This window comes from Euprymna scolopes, chromosome 36 (assembly GCF_053919585.1).
Source record: "Euprymna scolopes isolate OS-2025 chromosome 36, ASM5391958v1, whole genome shotgun sequence".
NCBI lineage: Eukaryota > Metazoa > Mollusca > Cephalopoda > Sepiida > Sepiolidae > Euprymna > Euprymna scolopes.
Window position 1 is genome coordinate 17,456,908 of NC_136517.1, and position 20,966 is coordinate 17,477,873.

The 20,966-nt window shown below is 34.7% G+C and overlaps 1 protein-coding gene across 1 annotated transcript in view; it reads right to left on the minus strand.

Annotated features, from left to right (window-relative positions):
* LOC145260215 (uncharacterized) overlaps positions 1 to 20,966 on the minus strand; it is a 51,081-nt gene that overhangs the window by 15,004 nt on the left and 15,111 nt on the right. The window contains exons 2-4 of the mRNA XM_080118040.1: positions 12,401 to 14,272; positions 5,210 to 5,334; positions 2,542 to 2,603 (exon numbers count right to left, since the gene is read on the minus strand). Of these exons, the coding sequence (XP_079974166.1) occupies positions 2,542 to 2,603; positions 5,210 to 5,334; positions 12,401 to 14,240 (2,027 nt within the window). The 5' untranslated portion in view covers positions 14,241 to 14,272. The remainder of the gene's footprint in view (positions 1 to 2,541; positions 2,604 to 5,209; positions 5,335 to 12,400; positions 14,273 to 20,966) is intronic.

Below are 20,966 nucleotides of genomic sequence, written 5' to 3' on the forward strand. Positions count from 1 at the left end.
TCTCATCTGGATGTTTAATCTAACACACAAGACATGGACAGACCAGAAAAAACATGACTTATACAGGGTGGAATGATAAAATTGTCGCCCTAGAAAAGATGACATGATTCTATTTCTGCTTGATGAAAATCGGTTTTCTTTTTTTGTTGCAGACCATCTACTAGTTGGGCAGTTGTGTACAAATCCCAAGAGTGATAGGAGCTTTCTATCATGTTTGAAAGTGACACAATGTCCAATAAGCGAGATTGGAGATGTGCCACTGTATAACTCATGCTCTCTACTGATCCAAGTTATGAAAACAGCACCATTGGCAGCACCGTCAAAATGCATTGCTGGATTGCCACAAATAACAGGGTGATGAAAACAAACTTTCCAGCCATGGTTATGATCTTTGGTGTGGTTTCAAGTGAGGGCTACATCATGCCACCTCACATCTTAAAAGTCGGCTTAAAAGTCAACACCAAAGTTTACCTGGATGTGCTGAAGAGTGTGGTGATCCTCTAGTACAATCAAGTAGTCGCTGGGTGTGATCATCGCCATCCACTGCATATTTGCTGAGCTCCTGTCAGCGTTTGTGTTGAAAAGATATCTTCCATCTGTAATAATAATGGTTTTTCCATACATTTTTTAGATCGAAGAGCAGTGCCGAGAATGACATAGTTATGAGGTTAAAAAAAAAAAAAAATCCTAAACATCGCTTTTACTGTTCTCACCTTTGATCACACTTTGGCCAAGAACTCATAGACAAGTACATAGATGAAGTTGTACTGCAGGTCACCAGATTAGACACAAGCAAATACAAAAATGAACACTTGCTTTTTGTGTCAGAGTGGACAGAGGACTGGGGCATGGTGTTCAACCCAGCAAAAACAGTGGTGTTATTGTCCTCTAGATATCTCTTTCCTGTCTCTGTCCATAGGATTTGGTTTCAAGACACATTTTGTTGCCTACAGTTTTTTTTTTGATATTTTAAAATTTGTATATACAAAACATATCTAAAACTGTCAGGAAGGCAGATTTTACCTAGATATTTGTTAGCTGCTCTTCAGCTACTTAAAACTGTATACAGTTATCGTGTGACGGCACTTGGAAGAATTCACATCAACAGTTTTGAAACTAATATCTTTTACAGAATATTAATCTGACCTAATTTAGTCATATTCAACAGAACAAAAAACAAAATATTTCAATTTGAAGAAACAATGTGTAAGCTTGATTTTAAATTCTAAAATTCTTGATTTTAAGTGCTTGGGTCATTATCAACTGATCTGTATTGAAAAATGCTTGAAAAAAAATAAAATTATGAATGAAATTATGAAAACGTTTCTGATAACTATGCATCCTGTGTTAAGGATGCATAAAAATGTAAAATCTTATCCATGCATCCCAGGGACACAAGTCAATTTCATTTGCAAGAAACACTTGTTCAATTCAAAAACATACTTTTTAAAATAAACTGTCAAAAGGTTAAATACCTTCTTTTTTTTTTCTTTTTTAATTTATTTATCTTAAAAACAAAACTGTTCTAGCAATCTTTTTAATTCTTCTATCATCAGAATTATACAAAACAAAATAAATTTTTAATTGTACTATTGATATTTAATTGCTTCCCTACAATATATGACAAAAGGTCGTTTTTAATGTGGGGGGGGGGGGGGGAAACCAGCTCCTCAAAATGGGGCACTAGACAAAAATCATAAATTGCCTTAGCATAGAAGGGTTTCCCTTCCATTGACTTAAAACAAATTAACTAAAGTGTAGCATCAGAAGAGATACTTGGATTTAATTGAACTCATAATTTAATTGGACTATTAATTTAATTGAACTATTAATTTAATTGGACTATGATTAAATATTTTTTCATGTATGGTTTAGTTAAAAAAAATTTTTTTTCTATAAATTTAATCGATTCAAGGCAATTAAAGTTGTTTCAGGAAATGGTGGCAATTATTAGCATAGCAGGATCTGTGAGAGAAGGGTACAAGGTTGTAGCATTCCTTCTGAAGTCATGCCTTGGTTTCTTTGGATATGTGGGCTGATGCTGAGTCCTGTTGCCACACCCAGGGTCTGCCTGCAGCCATCTGATTGCACCAGTGGATCACTACACTATTCAGCACATCCAGATACATTTTGCCGACTTCAAAGATGAGGTGGCATGATGTGAGCCTAACCTGAAACCACACTAAAGACCATAACTAACTAGAAACTTTGTTTTCATCTCCTTGGGAACACCTCGGTCCAGCGATGCATTTTGAGGGTGCTGGTAATGGTCCTGTTGTCATAATTCAGACATGATAGAAGGCTCCTATCGCCATTGAGATTTGTACACAACTGGCCAACTAGTAGATGGTCTGCAAAAAAAAAAAGAAAACCGGTTTTCATTAAACAAATGGAATCAGGTCGTTTTTTTCTAGGATGACAATTTTATCATCTCATCCTGTATCAGCATGTAAACATTTGTTTCCCATCTGTACGCATTGCTCAGGTTTCAGTCACCCCCTCTTTCTGAGCATGATGACAATATAAATAAAATAAACTTACTGTTTGCTGAAAATCAATTTCAATTTTGATGTTCTTTTTTCATCATTGTCATTACAAAAATACTGAAAATAAAATGAAACCTTTTTCAATATCAAATGATAAAAATGTGTCAGAAAAAAAAAAAAAAAAGTATTGCATTTACTTATTATGTTATTATAAGTATATAAGACTACACAACTAAAAACATGTATAGGTTTAAGACTCCCAAAATTCATACTAAAATTGTCCGCAAGGACCTGTGGCATAGTGGATAAAGTACAGAGTACAATCCAGTTCTAAGTGACACTCTTCTATAATTTGCAAATTACTCAGGACTTCTACCCGGTTATGGCTGCCAGAATGAAAGCAGGCTATTCTAATGGATCAAATAGAGATTTCTGTCGAAATTATTAAAATGCTCTGCTGAGGTTGCTCCAGTTTTCTCCAAACTTTTCAACAAATGCCTTAATGAATCTGCTTTCTATACTGTGGGAAAACCGTTTACAAAAATTCTGTTAAAAGAACCTACCCATTAAATCATTGCCCCATTAGCCTCCTCCCACATTTTATCCAAATTTTTAAGCCCATAATTAATCAAGCTCTAGTCCACAACCCCACAGCTGCTAAACTTCTGTCTGACCAACAGTATGGGTTTAGGTAAGTCTGTTCTACTGCAGAACAGATCCAAAACAGGATCCTATAGTATTACTGGACGAATGCTTAACATAATTAAATCCTTCTTAAAGAGAAGAATCCAGGTTGTCGTTCATGGTCATACATCAAAACAATCTATATATATAAAAGCGAAAATGTATGTATGTGTGTTCGCTTTTTCTGTGTGTCTACAAAAGGCTTCTTTCAGAGAAGCGGTCGGTCGGTTCACAACTTTTAAAAACTTTTTATATCACATATAAATGGTAATATCTCACAGTTAACAACGAAGCTCGCCTGTCTATTTAATTTGGTCGCTTTCGGGAAGATAAATATTCAATATTTGTTGCTCGCCGCATGTGGGTTAGTCTTTTTCCTATAACATCTTGGGGGTGGAAAAAAAAAAAAGCGTTCAGCAGTAAATGAATACTATCCCGCAGTCAAACTCATTAAAACGGGCACCTACTAAATCCAACTAATTAGATAAATTCAAACGTGTTTCTGTTAGCATCTCGCAGTGGGGCAATGGTTAACATCGCACGTTTTTTGTTTTTTTTGTTTTCACACATTAATTTACAATTTTGCCTCAAGGGTTCGGGTTCGATCCTCATACTTACTTTTATTTTTTACCCCCCCCCCCCAAACACCCGGGCAACGCCGGGTACCACTCGCTAGTATAATATAAATGCGAATGTACCTCAGGGGGTTGATCCTTGGACCTTTATTATTCCTGATATTCATAAATGACCTCCCAGATAAAATTGTCTCGGAGATGGGTATATTTGCTGATGACACCATGTTCTATAACAGGCACGAGGGAAAAATGAATGAACCTGTATCCAAGGCAATGGTAGAAAATCTGTAGTGGAATGGGGACAAAAATGGATGGTCACATTCAATGCTGCTAAGACTAAGCTTCTTTCCTTTAAGAACTACAAAAAACCTGCTCAACCACTAATGGACTTTGCTAATGATACATTACCTGAAAGTACTTTGTTCAAACTCCTAACGTTCACAGGAACACGAGTTGAAACAGATACATTGAGGGCATTGCCAAGGCTGCTGCAAAGAAGATGTTCTCTCTCTCTCTCTACCATGCTAGAAAGTTACTTATGCCTGAAAGTATCCTGTACCATACAAGGCCGCCATTCGCCCATGTATGGAGTATTGTTGCCACATTTGGGCTGGTGCATCTACTACTAGTCTCTCCCTCTTAGACAGAGTTCAAAAAAGTGTCGCCAACCTAATAGGTCTCATACTATCAGCTAGGCTTCACCCACTGTCCCATCTATGTAATGTTACATTCCTTTACCCGTTTTACAAGTATTTTTATGCTAGGTGCTCTGACGAACTACAAGCCCTTGTTCCTCCTCAATGTAAATACCCCTGACAAACCCAACAAGCAGCAAAATCCCACCCCTACACAATAGAAATCTCTATATGTAAAAAGCCTTCTACTATAATAGTTTCTTTCCTAGGACTGCTACCGGACTGTAGCGACATGCAGAAGTTCAAGTGTAATGCAAACAGACATCTTGCTGCTCAACTTCCTACATATTATCCCTGAAACTTATGTCTCCGATAGTAGTCCCCTATATAAAAGTGGCACTGTGCCTTGTTTGGGGTTAAAATGCAATAAAATAAAATAAAAAACTTATAATATTAATTATATTTATTATTTAATTTTTACTATTTCATCGGGAAAAAAAAAATTTATTTTAAAGACAGAATGCATATATTACTTAAAAAAAAGAAACTGCAGAGAGTTGAGCAGCAAGATGTCTGTTCACATTGCAAATAAACTTCTGCATGTCAGTACAATCACGGAAGCAGAAAACAGTGAGGTAATTCCAAAGTCTAACAATCCAAGAAAAGAAATTCAAAGAGTAGAAGGGTTTCTGACATCTAGGGATCTCTACAGTGAAGGGGTAGGATTTGTTTTTATTCACATCTGAGCCTTGTAATGAAAAAGTGAGAGAAAGAGAAACAAAGAGAGAGAAATAAAAAGAGAGAGAAAGAACAAAAGAAAAAAAAGTACCTTAAAATTCCTTATTTGTAAAAAATTGAAGTCAAAATGTTTTGCTTTGAAGCAATTCTTTTTGGCTTTTGTAACCTTGACCGTTTTCCAAGAATCAACCATTGGTTGGTAGATTTTTACAGAATCTATAAGAAAAAGAAGAAAAAAAAAAAAAACAAGAAACACAAAAATCAATTTTAAAAATAAGACAAAAAAAAATGTTGATTAAAATCAGTTCTAATTTAGAGCTGTCTTTCTCCTTGAATTGTTAACCAATGTTTAAAAACCAAATCTATTCTACTATTTTGCATCTAGCTGGATGGATCAGAGATGAATTCATACCTTTCCAAAGATATTAAGGAAAGTCATTTTTATGGCTTCAACAGAATTTGAACACGCTAAGCAACATCATTATCCATTATACACTTAAAATAATTTGTTTTAACCACGATTTCATGCTCTTTGCAAATTTGAAATCGTTCAACACACAATTTGGATCAAATTCATGCTTGTTTTTGTTTTTTCTTCAATGCTCACTGCCCATAGTCATTGATAAGATCTAATTCCGATTTATTTTTATACTAACCTGGCATAACAGAAAACTGATGGAGTCCCTTTGAAATTATCAAAATAACAGTAGCAGTATCAACAAAACTCACAGCAGGAGCAGCAATAAAATTGGCAGCAGGAGCAAGAAGAACGATTTCTGCAAAAATAATCAATTCTGATTGGTTAGAAACCTAGAATTTGATTGGTTGCTGTGACCTAACTTCAACCAAACAAAACATTGTCACCATGGAAATAGGGGTGCCTGCTAAATTTCTTATATACAGGCAGAGCACAAGCTCACCCAGCAGAGAGACTCAGGGGAGCAGCAACATTGCCAAACGATCCCTTGTCAGTCAGAACCACAACTTTCGTAAGGGAACTACCAATTTGATCCTGGCCACTAGGCTAAGGGTTCTTGACAACTCACATGATTATTTCCACACAGCAGCACCAACCTCAATAACCTGCAGCAGCACTGGACAATCTTGTTCCAATTATCATCATAAATGATACTTCAAGGAGGTCAAATTCTGAATTAATATCGTTACAAAATGATAACTGTCAAACCCAGCTTAATTATCAACTTCTAAGGGATGAAACACCACTTCTAATATCATTACATATGATGACTTCCACACGATCAGCACCATCCTAATATCTAGAAGTGTAAACCATTTTGAGTTTCAGAACAGTTTCAGATGGTTCGCTGTTACACACAAGTCCTGGGAGGTGACTTGTTTGTAGTAGACAGTTCCACAGAACAAAATATTCTTACCGTGTCGAAACCCGGGAAAGAACATGTGAAATTGTTCCAGAAAAGGTTTAATATTTATGAAGCAATTCTGGTTTCTGATTAGTTGGTAGCAGAACGTGAATTTATTTGATTCGTCAGTTCTTAGCAGCATCGTTTATAAATAGAATCGTCCGACTGTGTGGGATCATACTCCATTAATAGGTCCAAAATATTGCAACAATTGACACAATGTCTACACAGAAAATTTCACTTCAATTATCTTCAAAAGAGACACACAACTCACTCCAATAATTCTCTCTCTGACAATCTTTCATCACTAACATCAGATCAATAAATTCAATAATGATTGTAAATCAATCAGTCAAAACGTCCATCCTGTTTTGTCTTTTTCTTTCTCACACCTTATGCTTTATTCCTTATAGAACATAACACTATATACAAGTGCAAATCAAAAAAACTGGACCAGTCCCCCACAAAAAAGCTGATACTCATAGTCACCATTATCTATAAATATAAAAGCGAAAATGTGTGTATGTATGTATGTATGTATGTATGTATGTATGTATGTATGTATGTTCACTTTTTGTGTGTGTCTGTAAAAGGCTTTTTTCGCTGGACTTCTCGGTCGACTCATTCCTTAAAACTTTTTATATCACATCTAAATTATAATATCTACCAGTTAACAACGGGGCTTGCCTGTCTATTTAATTTGTTCAACTTTGAAAAGATAAACAACATTTTTCGATCGCCGCATGTGCATTAAGCTTTTTCATATAATAAAAGCGAAACTAATTCTGGCAGCAGAGTTCCGGTCATGATCGCCAGAAACGTCCAAAAGCAATCAGCTTTGATCAATGTGGAGTTTCCCCTTATATCAGACAATTGCTATTCAATTTGGACAATCCCCTTTTTATGGGGGAGCTGGTTTTCCCCACAACATCTTGGGGGAAAAAAAAAAAAAAAAAAAAAAAAAAGAAAATCCTGCACTGCAGTAAATAAAATACTGCCCCACAAACAGGTTTCCATTATTATTTCGTGGTGGCCCAGAGGTTAACGTCGCACGGTTTTTTTCACACTTTAATTTCCAACTTCGACTCAAGGGTTCGGGTTCGATCCTTCATACTTACCTACAAAAACTTTTTTTTTATTTTACCCCCTCCCCTGACACTACACCCTAAAACCACACACATCTCCAAACACCCGGGCAGCGCCGGGTACAAACTAGTCTATATATATTAAAATGTGTGTAGGTATGTGTGTACGTACGTACATATGTTCGCTTTTTGTGTCTGCAAAAGGCTTTTTTTGTCGGTCTTCTTGTTCAGCTGGCTTCTTCTTAAAACTTTTTATATCATGCCTAAATGATAATATCTACGACTTAAGAACGGGGGTTGTGTGTGTATTTAATTTGCCCGACTTTCACGTGCTATTTTTCCCAGATATTTCGATCGTCGTTGTGTTTCTTTTGCTTTTCAGTATAAAACAAGCGAAAACTGGCTTGCAGCCGTGTCATGTTTCAAGGTCAAACATCACGCAACTTAAGTTTCTCGCACCTGTCAATTTCATTTTATAAACGTTAAATTAAGATGCTTTTCACTCATCTTCTCTCGTGGCCGAGATGGTTAGGTCCCAGGGTTTTTTCAATTTAGTTTCCACCTCCACGTTAAAGGTTCAGGGTTCAAGCCTACTTTCCTACTAAAACTTTTTTTTTTCTTTTACACCTCCAAACACCCGGCAAACGTATTTTTTTTAAAACAGAGTTGTTTTGACCCCCCCTCCCCCAACACCTACAACCACCCGAGCCACGCCGGGTACCCCCCCCCAGTATATATATATATATATATATATATATATATGTTTGGAAAATAATCATAAAATAACTTAACTAGCAGGACCTGTGGAAATTCCACAGGGGACTCATTCATATGTAATACATTGATGTTGGCATTCTGTAGATGCTCAGTCTAAATGGAGATGTTCTGATATTATTGTAGCTTTTTTTGTTAAAACTGCACAAGCTAGCATGAATGCCCGGCAAAGCTAAATATGATATTTTAATTCTTGCAGATTTTGTATATATTATTATAGAAGTTCTATCGATTTTTATATATTATAAAGTTGCGATTTCAAAAATAAAAGAATATATCCATATAACTTAGGTGCATCCACTTGAATTGAAACCGAAATAAAAACTTACGAAAAAAATATATGCATATAACTTGAGTTCCTTCAGCCATAATCAAAAGCGAAACCAAAACTTATGAAGAATTCTTGGTAAAATTATTTATGACAAGAAATTGTTGTTGCAAAGAAAAAAAAGAGTACACAAAACCTCAGTTCACTTCAGCAGCGTCATCTGTCGGTACTTTCCGTAGACTCATTTTCAGTACCTGTTTTTATAAAAGACAGATTCCTCCAAATTTGTACATTTGCATATGTGCACAAGAGCACACAAGATTCTGCGAGACTGCATTGTTATATAAGGCCGCAGTCGCCATCTTGGCCCTTTTCAGCATCATGACGCTGCGTCGGCAAAGCGCACACTGAGGCCGTTTAAGAGGTAAGCCTGCGTTCCCACAATTTTCCTCACAGAAATGGAAGTACATAACAATTAAATGTCTCGGATGTAAGCGTGACAGAAAATAACACACATGCTATTGTATTAATATATAGATTAACATCATTTCACAATTGCTTACTGTAGGAATTTCAAAAACGAAAACATTGTTAGAGTATAGTGTTGTAGTAGTTACGGCTTGTTATAAGTCTGAAGTTGAGAAGAGTTATTGCCCTTAGTTTTTATCGTTCTTTGTGTAATAGCATCTTATAAATAAAGCATGTGTTTATCTAGCTCCCGTCTTATCCATTTACTATCGAATCCATCCTGACTGATGAACCCCATAATCTAACATATGGTATCCAGGCTTCCACTCCATATCTAATACATAATATTCAGCCCATAGAGTTCAACGACTGGTAACTCGAATTGTGCAGGGATTATGGGATCTGGTCTATGAAAGCAAACTCGAGAACTAAGTTTTTTCAACCATTTCAATGTTTATTTTGTTCTTCAATCTTCTTGATGGAATCAACAGGACTTACTATTCAGAAGTTTGTGCAATTATTACTAGAAGGTAGTCACTTTCTCAATCAGGAATTCAAGACTAACTTTGGGCTGGATCACTGGATCCTCTTCTGTGTAAATTTCCAACCTTTTTCTAGACAGGGCAGCTAGAGGATTCTTGTATTTTTTGACGAAGTTACTGAATTGAACTGAAACTTTGAAGATATTTTTTAAAAACATTCAGTTTATACAGATGCAGTGAAGATATTTTTTTTCTGAAAACTACTTCAGACAAGGCATGAAGACACTTGATGCAAGGAGCTAATAAAAAAATACTACAAAGTCAAAAACTTGCCAACAATGAGTATTAGATGGAATAGATTCTGACCTAGAAAACAGCAATTCTTCTCTCTTTGTCAGCAAGTATTGCTCATGGAATTTGAGGACTAAAGGACAAAAATATGGGAAATAAGATTTATCCACTTTCTACTCTCCTTATTATAATTGAAATATGACAAGCCTCATGTGCAATGAAAAACAATTGAATTTGATTAACATCAGAAATTTAGTTAAAAAAAAAAAAAAAAAAAAAAAAAATTAAGGAGATGTTCAACCATCGATGAAGATCTCAAGCGAATTGAAAAAAAATCTAGAAAAGAATTTGGATTCCTCATGCTTTGTTTGAGAATCAAATATAATGTTCGATCATGCGTAACGGCTTTTCAAGTAGGAGGGGGCAGTGGTTACGTAGTTAATGACACAAACTGACAATCTGAGTGTGTCAACTGACTTTGAATCCAGTCAGTTACATAGCACCAATTTCACTTAGTGATGGTGGCAACCTTCACTTGGTACATTCTGTTGCCAATAACAGAATCAAAAAAAAGTTGGATTCACGCAAATTTACTTTAATAATAATTTTGAATAAAAAGAAAAGGAAATTATGATGACAGGTACATCCGCATTCACCTGATTTAGTACAGATTGCCTCTTTCTCTCTCCTCCTCCCCACCACCTCCTCCTCCTCTTAAGGAATCTTAAGAAAATTATGTGTTTATGAACAGTTTCATTTTGTATTTGCATCAATATACAGCATAATCACGTTTGGCACACCTGGTTCCCGTCAGATCACTAAAGTTAAGCAACGATGAGTCTGGCCAGTGCCAGATGGGTGTCCATTTGAAACTACCAGGTGCTGTATGTGCTGTCCGCTTATCTCGGCATTGTTTCCAGTCAGTTTGATGTAAGGAGCTAAAATAAAAATGAAAATAAAAACACCACTTCAAGGCTAAAAACTAGTCAAATTGAACTTAATTGAAAGAATAAAAATACAGAAAAACCTATGCTGTATATGCCCATCACAACACGAAGATGCCATATTCCAAAAATCACATAAATCGATCGAGTAGTCTTTTCAAGAAAATCCAAATTTATGATTTTTAGTGATTAAAAAGTTTCAATTATTTCGAATACAAATAAAATCTCGGCAGTCAAACCGAGTTGTCCACCCTTGAATTTTAACATATTTCAAAACAACATGATGGCTCCCATTTTGCTTCCTGATAAAATTTGATTTTCTTAATTAACAACCCGAGCCTGCAGGGTCCCCCTCCATAAGTGAAAAAAACGTACAGATGAACAATTTGGGGGCAATTTTACCCCTGTAATGATGCCTAGGATAGCAACCAGTGTTATCTTGAAAAATCCATTCTGGCAAAAATTTACTTTCACCATGACTAATGTTTGTGCAAAATTAAAAAAAAATAATAATAAATAATTCAAGGTGTGGTTATTGAAAAAAGTGTGAACAAACGAACAGGAGAGAATTACTAGGTTTAATCCCTCCTTTGTTGGAAAACCAACAATCCCTCCTTTGTCAGAAGAAAAAAAAAAAAAAAAAAAAAAACCCTACTTGATCAATATGATTTTTGGAATATGATGTCTTTGTTCTGGGACAGGTATGTATATCAAAGATTTGTCTGTATTTTCTGTACTTTTTGTTTTTTTAATTCAGTAGAATTCTAAATAAGGACCAATAAATGTTATATGGATAGATTCCAACCTAAAAACAGCAATTCTTTCCCCTTTGTCAGATAAATCTCTCCTGGAATGTGATGACTAAAGTACAAAATAAGGGAAGCAAGAGTTACAAGGTCCACTTTCTACTCACTGGAAACCTCTCTTGCCCTGGAAAAGTCACTTCTGATTAATATTTAGTTTTAAAATAGGAAAATGAAGAAATGATTTGTGGCAATTTTAAATGGTACCTCTTGTTTTATCGTAAATTGAACTCATTAATAAGAAAAAATAAAAATAAAATGGTGAGGTACACCCGGGCTTGAACAGGGGATCATTTGATCTGTAGTCAAATGCTCTACCACTAAGCTATATCGCCAGATTATACTAAATCTTTTTTTTTAAGAAGAAATGATTTGCTGAAATTTTATTATCTCCCTTTTTTGGTGTAACGTAAAATATTCCCCTGTAAAAATTATTCAATTTTTATCTATAAGAGAGAAAAGCTATTTTTAAGATTGGATTTTCCAATTCTTATCAGATGAATTTTTGTACAAAACATATCTAAGAACACTGCCAAAGATACAAATTAGCTTTATGTAAAAAATAGGGTCAACCGTTTCGGAACCTATGAGGAAGGAACTCGCACACACAAAGTAACTATTATATAACAGTAGAGAGAGATTTCATTGATCTCTACTGATTCACAATGGAACAACTGCAACTGCCTTCCTGAGCAGAATTTTTTTTTCTGAAGCATGTGAGAAAGACTAACCTAACCAACCAGATCCTCACCCACTCAATTTAAAAAGAGAGAAAAAACTTTTACCTGGAAAAGAAACATTGATTGGTGAAAGATTCCTTAAATTTGAAATTTTGGGAAGCGGTAGATGAATTCCAATTTTATGATCTTGGAATTTTGGTAAAGTTTGGATAGAAGTGGTTTTCATATGATTGCTTCCCTTGTAAACCTCACTGTTTTTATTTAAATTGTTTAAGCAGTCTGTCTGGGATGAGAGAATTGGAACGGTAAGCTCAGAAGAATCTTTAGTCAGGACGTTGGTAGATCCATTCATGCAAACATTGGTTTTGGCTTTTGAATTCATTTTATTCTGAATAATCTCGCAGGTTTCTAGCAATTCGCGAACAGTCCGCCCACGCAAGTCCTTTTCATCACACAAGAATTTTGCATTGCGAGCTCGGATTGAAACTGGCATTTTATTGAGAAATTTCTTTGAGGTCCAAGTCTTTGTTGGCTTTTTGCTGATTCTATTCAAATTCATTTTGGTCACAGAAGGAATTCTTTGAGTATTTGGAACCGTCTGATTCATATAACCATTCGGAGATATTGGATAGTTATTTGGTATTTGGTGTATTGCAATATTCACTGTTGGAATTTGTTTTGAAGAATCACGAACTGATGGAATTGTCACAAGATCCATCTTAGACTTTTTCTTTGCTGCCAATCCATCAGAATAATCATAAGATTTACGCTTAAGAATATGCTCCGAATGCTTTGATGTATTTGAGGGGTTTTCAGGCGTAAGAAACATATCGCCATTTGCTTTGTTGTGGAGATGTAGATTTTCTTTCAAGGATTTGTGATGCAAGTTCTGGGAGTTCAAATTACCATTCTTCAATGTCGTTGCTGATGTATCGGTCGCTAGATTTGCTTTTGCATTTGATGAGATGTCAGCAAAATCGAGAGGCAAATCTTTGAAGTTAGAGAAAGAAAAATCTGGAAGCAGACAATTCTTCAAAGATGCTAACACGTGTTCAAACTTTTCAGTTCTTTGATCAGCACTAAATTGCTTAGAATTCGATGCAGCAGTTTCAGTAAAAGAAAGGTTTTGTGAAGCCGGGGGATTTTCCCAATTATTATGACAGTATTTCTCAGTATCAGCTGGCAAAACTCTTGAATTAGATGGCAAGAAATTATAATTGTTGATTGCAATATCTTTATTGGCATCCTTAAAACTGTTCAAAGAATCAGAACCCTTTACGCTTGGTTCAAGATATGGCAGTGTCTGGAATTTGTCTTTTGGATTCTCTCTTAAAATCTCGATAGTCTTGGAGTAGACAACATCAGAGAAGACAGCATTTGTATCCGGAAGTTGATCTTTTGTAGAATGTCTGAAGACATTGCTCTGGGAATTCTTGAGGTCACCATATGCCGGAGGAGGGTAGAGAGACGCAGATGAAACAGAACTAGTTTGTTGTAAAAGTTCTGAAGCCTGATAAGCAGAATTCAAACATGGATAGGCATCTTCTGATTCATCAGAGCCCGAATTTTGCAGGTACGCACGAGATAAATCCATTGGAAATGGCAGGCACAAATCATTTTGGTCCCTTTCCTCAGTTTGTGGTTGTCTCAACTCTGAAATTACTGGCATGCAATAACAATTTGGTATGGTTTGTTCTGAAGAATCTGCAGTGTTCATTTCCTTTGGTACTGTATTCTCAATTGGCCATCTTCGATCTGGGAGTTGGCCGTAGAGTATATCATAAACATCATCTTGTACGCTTTTAGAGCCATTATTTATGAAATGGTTTTGAGAGCAACTATCCAGAAAATTCTGATGATTCTCCATTGTATAAAATGAGAAGATATTCTTGTAATTAAAATCGTCTTCCCATGCAGTTGATCCACATTCTTCGGCACTGGCCATCTTTTTTCATACGAGACCATGTGGAAAACAAGCTAAAAAATAAAAAAAAAATAGAAAAAACAAAATAGAGAAAAACTGAGAAAAAGGAACAACTTTAAAAGACGAGTTTTATATTTTGCATTTCGCTTTCTTTTCAACTTTCTAATTTATTTTGAGAAGAAAATCAAGAATATTTCATATTTTTCCTTCAAATTGTCATTATCATTTTGAGCGATAAAGTTGACTTTGCCGCTCAAAATTGATAAAGCTCTTTTAAAGGATTGTATTCTTTCTTTATATATATTTTGTATGGTTTTGTTTTAAATTGTTACTTTGTTAATTTTTAAACACTGCTTTGGGAAATAAAAGCAATGACGATTTTATTACATATTAATAAAATCTAGGCTAAATTAATAGACTTTTCGGGTCTACTTTTTGTTTGCTCCTTTTTTTATTTGCACCCCTTTTTATTGCTCCCTTGCCTTTTCCATTTTTTCTTCCATTAGGGAGATTCTAGAACAAAATTTATTTTCTGTACTTTGCCTTTATCTCTTCCCCCACCGATTATTTTTATATTTATTACCCAATAAAACAAATTTTGGTAACAACCCCAAAATTCGTAACTTGTTTCAAAATAAATATACGCTTTAAAATAAATCAAAATACAAAAACTTATCCAGGTAGGTAAACCGAGTAATTTATCTTGTGTTTGGTAACATTTATTGGCAATTCGGGGTTTTAACTCTTGTTTTAAGGGAGGTAATTATTTTACTAAGAGTTTTAAAAAATGATTTATTTCATCTACTTTATTTAATAACAAATTAATAATAATGTAACATTAATAACAAAAAATATAATTCACAACAACATTATAATTTTTCTTAAAAACATTTGAGTAATTGTAAGAAAAAAATTTTTTTTTTGCAACTACTTTAATAAAATAGATTAAGCAATGCTCAAAATATATAAACATTTCATTCCCTCCCTTTACTTTAATATTCACCAAAAATCAGGAAATAACCAATTAATGAAATTTTCAGTATTTATCATATATGATCACAGAATATAATGAATCCATTATTTTTATTTGAATGTTAGTGGAAATTATTTTATTTAAACAAAAAAAAAACAAAAAAAAAAACACCTTTACTAAAGTTATGGTTTTCAGTAGTAAAAAAAAAAATTATTTTTGATTTTTTTTATGAAAATAAAGCATTGTAAATTATAACAATTAAAAAGAAAAAGTAATTTTTTCAGGAACATTACGAAAAAAAAAAAAGCCCTCAAAGTCCATATTAATGAATTCGATAGAACTCAAAGAAAAATTAATCTCGATATTATCATCGAATTAAGCATTGTTTATTTAATATTTTGACACAAAAAAAATAACTGTAAAAAAATATTTTTACGTTTTTTTTAATTTTTTTTTTTAGATTACATGGTTTGAGTGATTTTTATATGTAAAATTCTAATATTTTCCTTGCTTGAATGAACGTTAAACTTTTGACGTAACAATTTTATATAATCATGAAAAATAAAAATTTAATTTAAAACAACACAACTAAAATTAAAAAATGGTAAAAATTATACAAATGTTGACTATAGGAATGTATGGATACATAGCTAGAGGTAAAAAAAAAAAAAAGAAAAAAAAGAAAACCAGAACTCCCTACAACTATCTGGCGTCATTTTCAGACAACCTTTTAACTTTCTGACATTTTGAACTTCCGTAGAATCCACATGTAGAGGACTTAGTTTTGCTTAAGCAAAAGCAAAGCTAGAATTTCTCGCTTGTGGGAGCTTATTAAGCTATTTTTTTTTTTATACAAACAAGGTGTTTTTTATTTTTATTTAATTCAATATCTTAGGATTTTATTAATTATCTTTGAAATAGACTCAGAAAACTAATATTTATCTTTCAAAGCGTTTTTTTTTTCTTTTTTTTTTAAAAAACAAATTTATTTAACTTCAAAATTTAGCTGAATTTGTCAGCTTCTGGATGTCGCCGTGAAAACATTTTTCATTATAACTTTTTTTTCACGAAATTAACTTTAGTCTTTCAAATACAATCAAAAAGTAATCGGAAACCTACAAAAAAATTATAATAAACCGGCTTTCAAAACTATGTCCCCCATCTTTTCTTCTGCCATTATTGCCTGTGCCTATAGGTTGTTTCTCAATTGTTTGTTTATTTGTTGTTTGATGGTTTTGTTTTTGTGTGTGTGTGTGGGGGAGGGGATAGCTTTTCGTTTTGTTGGCAATACTGGAAAATGCCCCAAATCTGATGTTAAAATATAAAACGTTATAAATCAAATATTTAGTAATGTTAAGAACTGGATTCAGTAATTGCATTGGAATCAAGAAAACTTTTGGAATCGTCCTATTTAAAAGATCGCAAGGAAAATAACTCTAAGTTCACAATATGCCACCAACGGAGTGGTCTCCCTTAACATCTTGTATCAAATTTTTCAAATAATAAAATCGATGTTTTTTATAAATTTACACATGGTAATATCAAATCAGTGCTGAAAAAAGATACAATTATCTGGAGGGGGGGGGATAACTAACATTGCCTAAGCAAAAATTAGCATATATATTTTGAAAGAACCCTAAAATAATCCATCGAACAATGAAACAATTTTAAGTAAAAGAAGACTTACTGCATATAAATTTTAGGATTCATTATTCAAATGAATGCTATTCCTGAATAATGATGTTCACAAGAACCACTAGTCCCGAAAATTGCTGAAACAGTTTACTAAAGGGAAACAAATTAACTATAATAATAATAATAATAATAATAATAATAATAATAATAATAATAATACATGAATACTATATTTGAACAATTAACAATCAACAACAATTAAGTGGTGTCCTGCCTGGTATAAGTATTGACGGCTATGGCTCTTTGTCTATCTCTCGAGGCATTAATGAATTCATTGTTGCTCATCATTTTTGAAGTTGCTCAGGTATTCAGACTGTCAATGTATGTTTCTCGCTGTTGTCCTCTGCTTCTACCCATGATCTTTCCTTTACTTTCATTTGCTTCCACCACAGTATCCAGCATGTGTTGGAGGGTCTCTTCTATTTCTACTATTAAAACAATGTCGTCTGCATCTCTATACGTCTTACTGGTATTTTACACTCCTCTCTTACGTATTACGAAATGAGACACAAAGTCATTCATAGTGAATTTCTTGGATCATACGTCAAAACATTCTAACGTTCACGACTATCTTGCGGTGTACCAGCCAGAGCTAATGTCTTTTTGGGATTTGGGGGTAGTTACCCGGATGCCTTTTACTCTAATATTTTTCCCCTAGGACTGCTAGATTTTGGAATTCCCTTCCGGGTTCCTGCTTTCCTGACTGTACTGACATGCAGAAATTTAAATGCAATGAAAACAGACATCTAACTGCTCAACTCCCTACATAGTATTGCTGCAAATGATGTCCCAAATAGTAGCCTCCTACATAAAAGTGGCACTGTACCTTGTTTGGTGTAAAAATACAAACAAACAAAAATGATACAAAAATTTTTGCAGTTTCAATACCCTTGGTTCTATGTGATGTTTATTCCATCTTTTTTGTTTTACTTCCGTTGCATTTTCCATGTGACTGGTTAGCATTTCTAGTTTGCGGGTAAGATTCCGCATTCAAGTTTTTCCTTAAGATTCCAGCTGTTTTCCTTAATACCGTCCGCTGTATAATCCTCCCTCCTATTTCCAATTTCTCCTAGTTTGTTTCACGAATTTTCGGGATTGTCCCTAATCTACATATTAATATGTTAATACCTTTAATGTACGTACGCACGTGTGTCGCGGCTTCCATTTGATCGGGAGATCCTATTTATTAAAAAGGAGGATAGAATGTGATAAGATACTACGAACATTAAATTAGTGTATAGATACGTTAATTTAATGTTCATAGTATGTCATCACCTTCTATCCTCCCTTTTAATAAATAGGATCTCCTGATCACCAAAGACACAAAGTAAAAAATATATATATATATATATATAAATAAATAATAATGCTGTCGCTTTTGAGCAGTACGTAAAACTAATATATACCTTCTTGATCTTCTGGCTAGAATCCAATGGTAGTATCTGTTCTGTCTAAAGATGGTATAATGATATCGTGGGGCTTCCGTTCGTCACAGACTCCTATAAGTGATAACTAGATATATTCTTACACTGCATTAAGCAGGTTACTTAGATACATACTTTTACAGTTTTAACAAAAGGGCTACAATAATATCGCGGAGTCTCCATTCACGGTTGGTTACTTGGTATCCAGCGGTTACTCTGGCGAAGAGCCTGTGTGTTGAAATGGCCTGACTGACGGATCACCACTCGCTACATTGGGACAAGATTGAGAGGGCAAATCGTCCGGCACAAGTCACCAAAGTCTGTATCACTGAGGAGCAAAGGTCATTTCAAGTCAAAAGAACAAAGAACAACATGTCGATGACTGTTTTCTTTTTGGATCCGTCATCAAGTGGCGTCCTGCCTGGTACAGACATTGAAGGCAATGGCTCTCTCTCTCTCCCGGCATTCATGAATTCATTGTTGCTCATCATTTTTTATGTTGCTCAGGTATTCGGACTGTCAACGTATGCTTCTTGTTGTTGTCCTCTGCTTCTTCTACCCATGATCTTTCCTGTCAAATTAATCTGTTCTATTCCGCTTTTTCTGTAGACATGTCCCATGAATCTCATTTGTCTTTTTCGTACTGTTCTTATTAGAAACCTTTCTATGTTTGCCATTTCTAATACCTCCTGGTTTGTTTTCTTTTCTGTCCAGGATATCTTCAAAATTCTTCTCAGGAACCAAGTTTCAGTTGCTTCTAGTCTTTTCTTGTGCTGTTGATGATTATCCAGCACTCACAACTGTATAATAGAACATACCATATATACAGTTGGAGTATTCTGAATTTGGTGCCTACTTTAATGCTTCTGTTGGTCATGATTGATGGCAATCTCTTGAGGGTGACTTTGGCTATTTTAACAAGTGTGTCATACGTTTTCACTGGTATAGAGTTGGGTTCAACAGCCTTTCCTTTGTTCATTTCTCTGATGGCATTTTCAACTTCTGCTTCTAAGATCGGTAGCCCTCTTTGTATTTCAGTAGTGCGTCTTCCATCAAATTTGATCCAGTATTCCAGATATTTGAATTTATCAACTTCTTTAACTGGTACATTGCGACATTGTAGCTTGCATATTGGAGATTGAGTGTTCTTGGATTCTTTCATGCTTACCGTTTTTGAGATGTTTAAACCAATTCCTTTACTTTCATTTGCTTTTACCACAGTATCCAGCATGTGTTGGAGGGTCTCTTCTGTTTCTGCTATTAGAACAATGTCGTCTGCATACCTAAGATGGTTAATGTGTCCACCCAAACTTATTCCTTTGATGTCCCCAATTTATTTCAGTATGTTTTCGCTACAGAAGTTGAATAAATCTGGTGACAAAATACACCCTTGGATTCCTTTTCTTAATGTTTCCTTACTGTGCTCTCCATTTATTCTGTCGCTTTTTGTCTCCAATGAAGGTTGCTCAGAAATCTAAAGTCTTTCCCATCAATGTCTAGTTTAGATAGCATTTTGAGTAGGTCTTCAGGTCTTACTTTATCAAAAGCTTTTGAGAAATTGATAAAACACATGTAGACGTCTTTCTGCATCTCTATACATTTTTCTGTCAGCATTGCAATTGTGAATATGGCATTGCTTCAATGTATGGCTCATCAGGCTAATCGTTCTGTGACATTCACAGCCGGTTGTTCTAGGTTTTTTGGGGAGTGTGATGAATGTGGAGATAAGCATATCTGTGGGCATCTTTCCAGTGTCATAGATGCAATCGACAAGAACAGATAGCTTATTAATGCTTATTTTATCAAGTGTTTCATACGTTTTCACTATATAGAGTTGGGTCCAACAGCCTTTCCTTTGCTCATTTCTCTGATGGCATTTTTGACTTCTGCCTCTAAGATCGGTAGCCCTCTTATCAGTTTAGTATTCTCGGGCTGATTTCCTCTGTCGTCATAAAAGAGGTTTTCAATATATTCTGGCCATCTGTTCAGTATGTCTGTTTTATCCATCAGGACATTCCCATCTTTTGATTTTATACAGCTGCTATGAGAAGATGATTTCTTTCATGTCATTGACCTTGCGGTGCATGTATTTACTATCTGTTGTTGTGCTCTCAATTTCCTCACATTGCCTCATTCAGCCTCTTTTTCCTCACCACACATCTTTTTTATTTCTTTGTCTATGGATTTATCCTCGTTAAGGTCATCCATTGTTTTTGTCTACTGTTTATTTTGTCAAGGAGTTCTTGTGTTATCCATTTCTTGTGCTTTTTCCTAGGTTTTAGAGGGATGTTCTCTTCTATCACCTTCTTGATGTCACAGTATGGTACCGTTTCCAGGACATTTAATGTAACACATAGGTCAGTCACGCCAATGACCAACCCACAGGGTTAGATAAGGTGTTTGCCAGATGAACTCCCAGGTTGCTGATGCCGTTCCAAAGCAAGAACACATTGAGTGCTCAAGAATGAATTTGGAGAAGTGTCGAAATTTTTCAAAAGACTGATTACACAAGATGAAATTTGGATCTTATTACGATGATCCAGAGACTAAAGCCAGTCAATACAATGGAAACAATTGGACCTATCATCTCCAAAGCAGGCAAGAGTGCAGAATTGAATATTATGTATGACTAGCCTGGGTGCTTGGTGTTGCCCA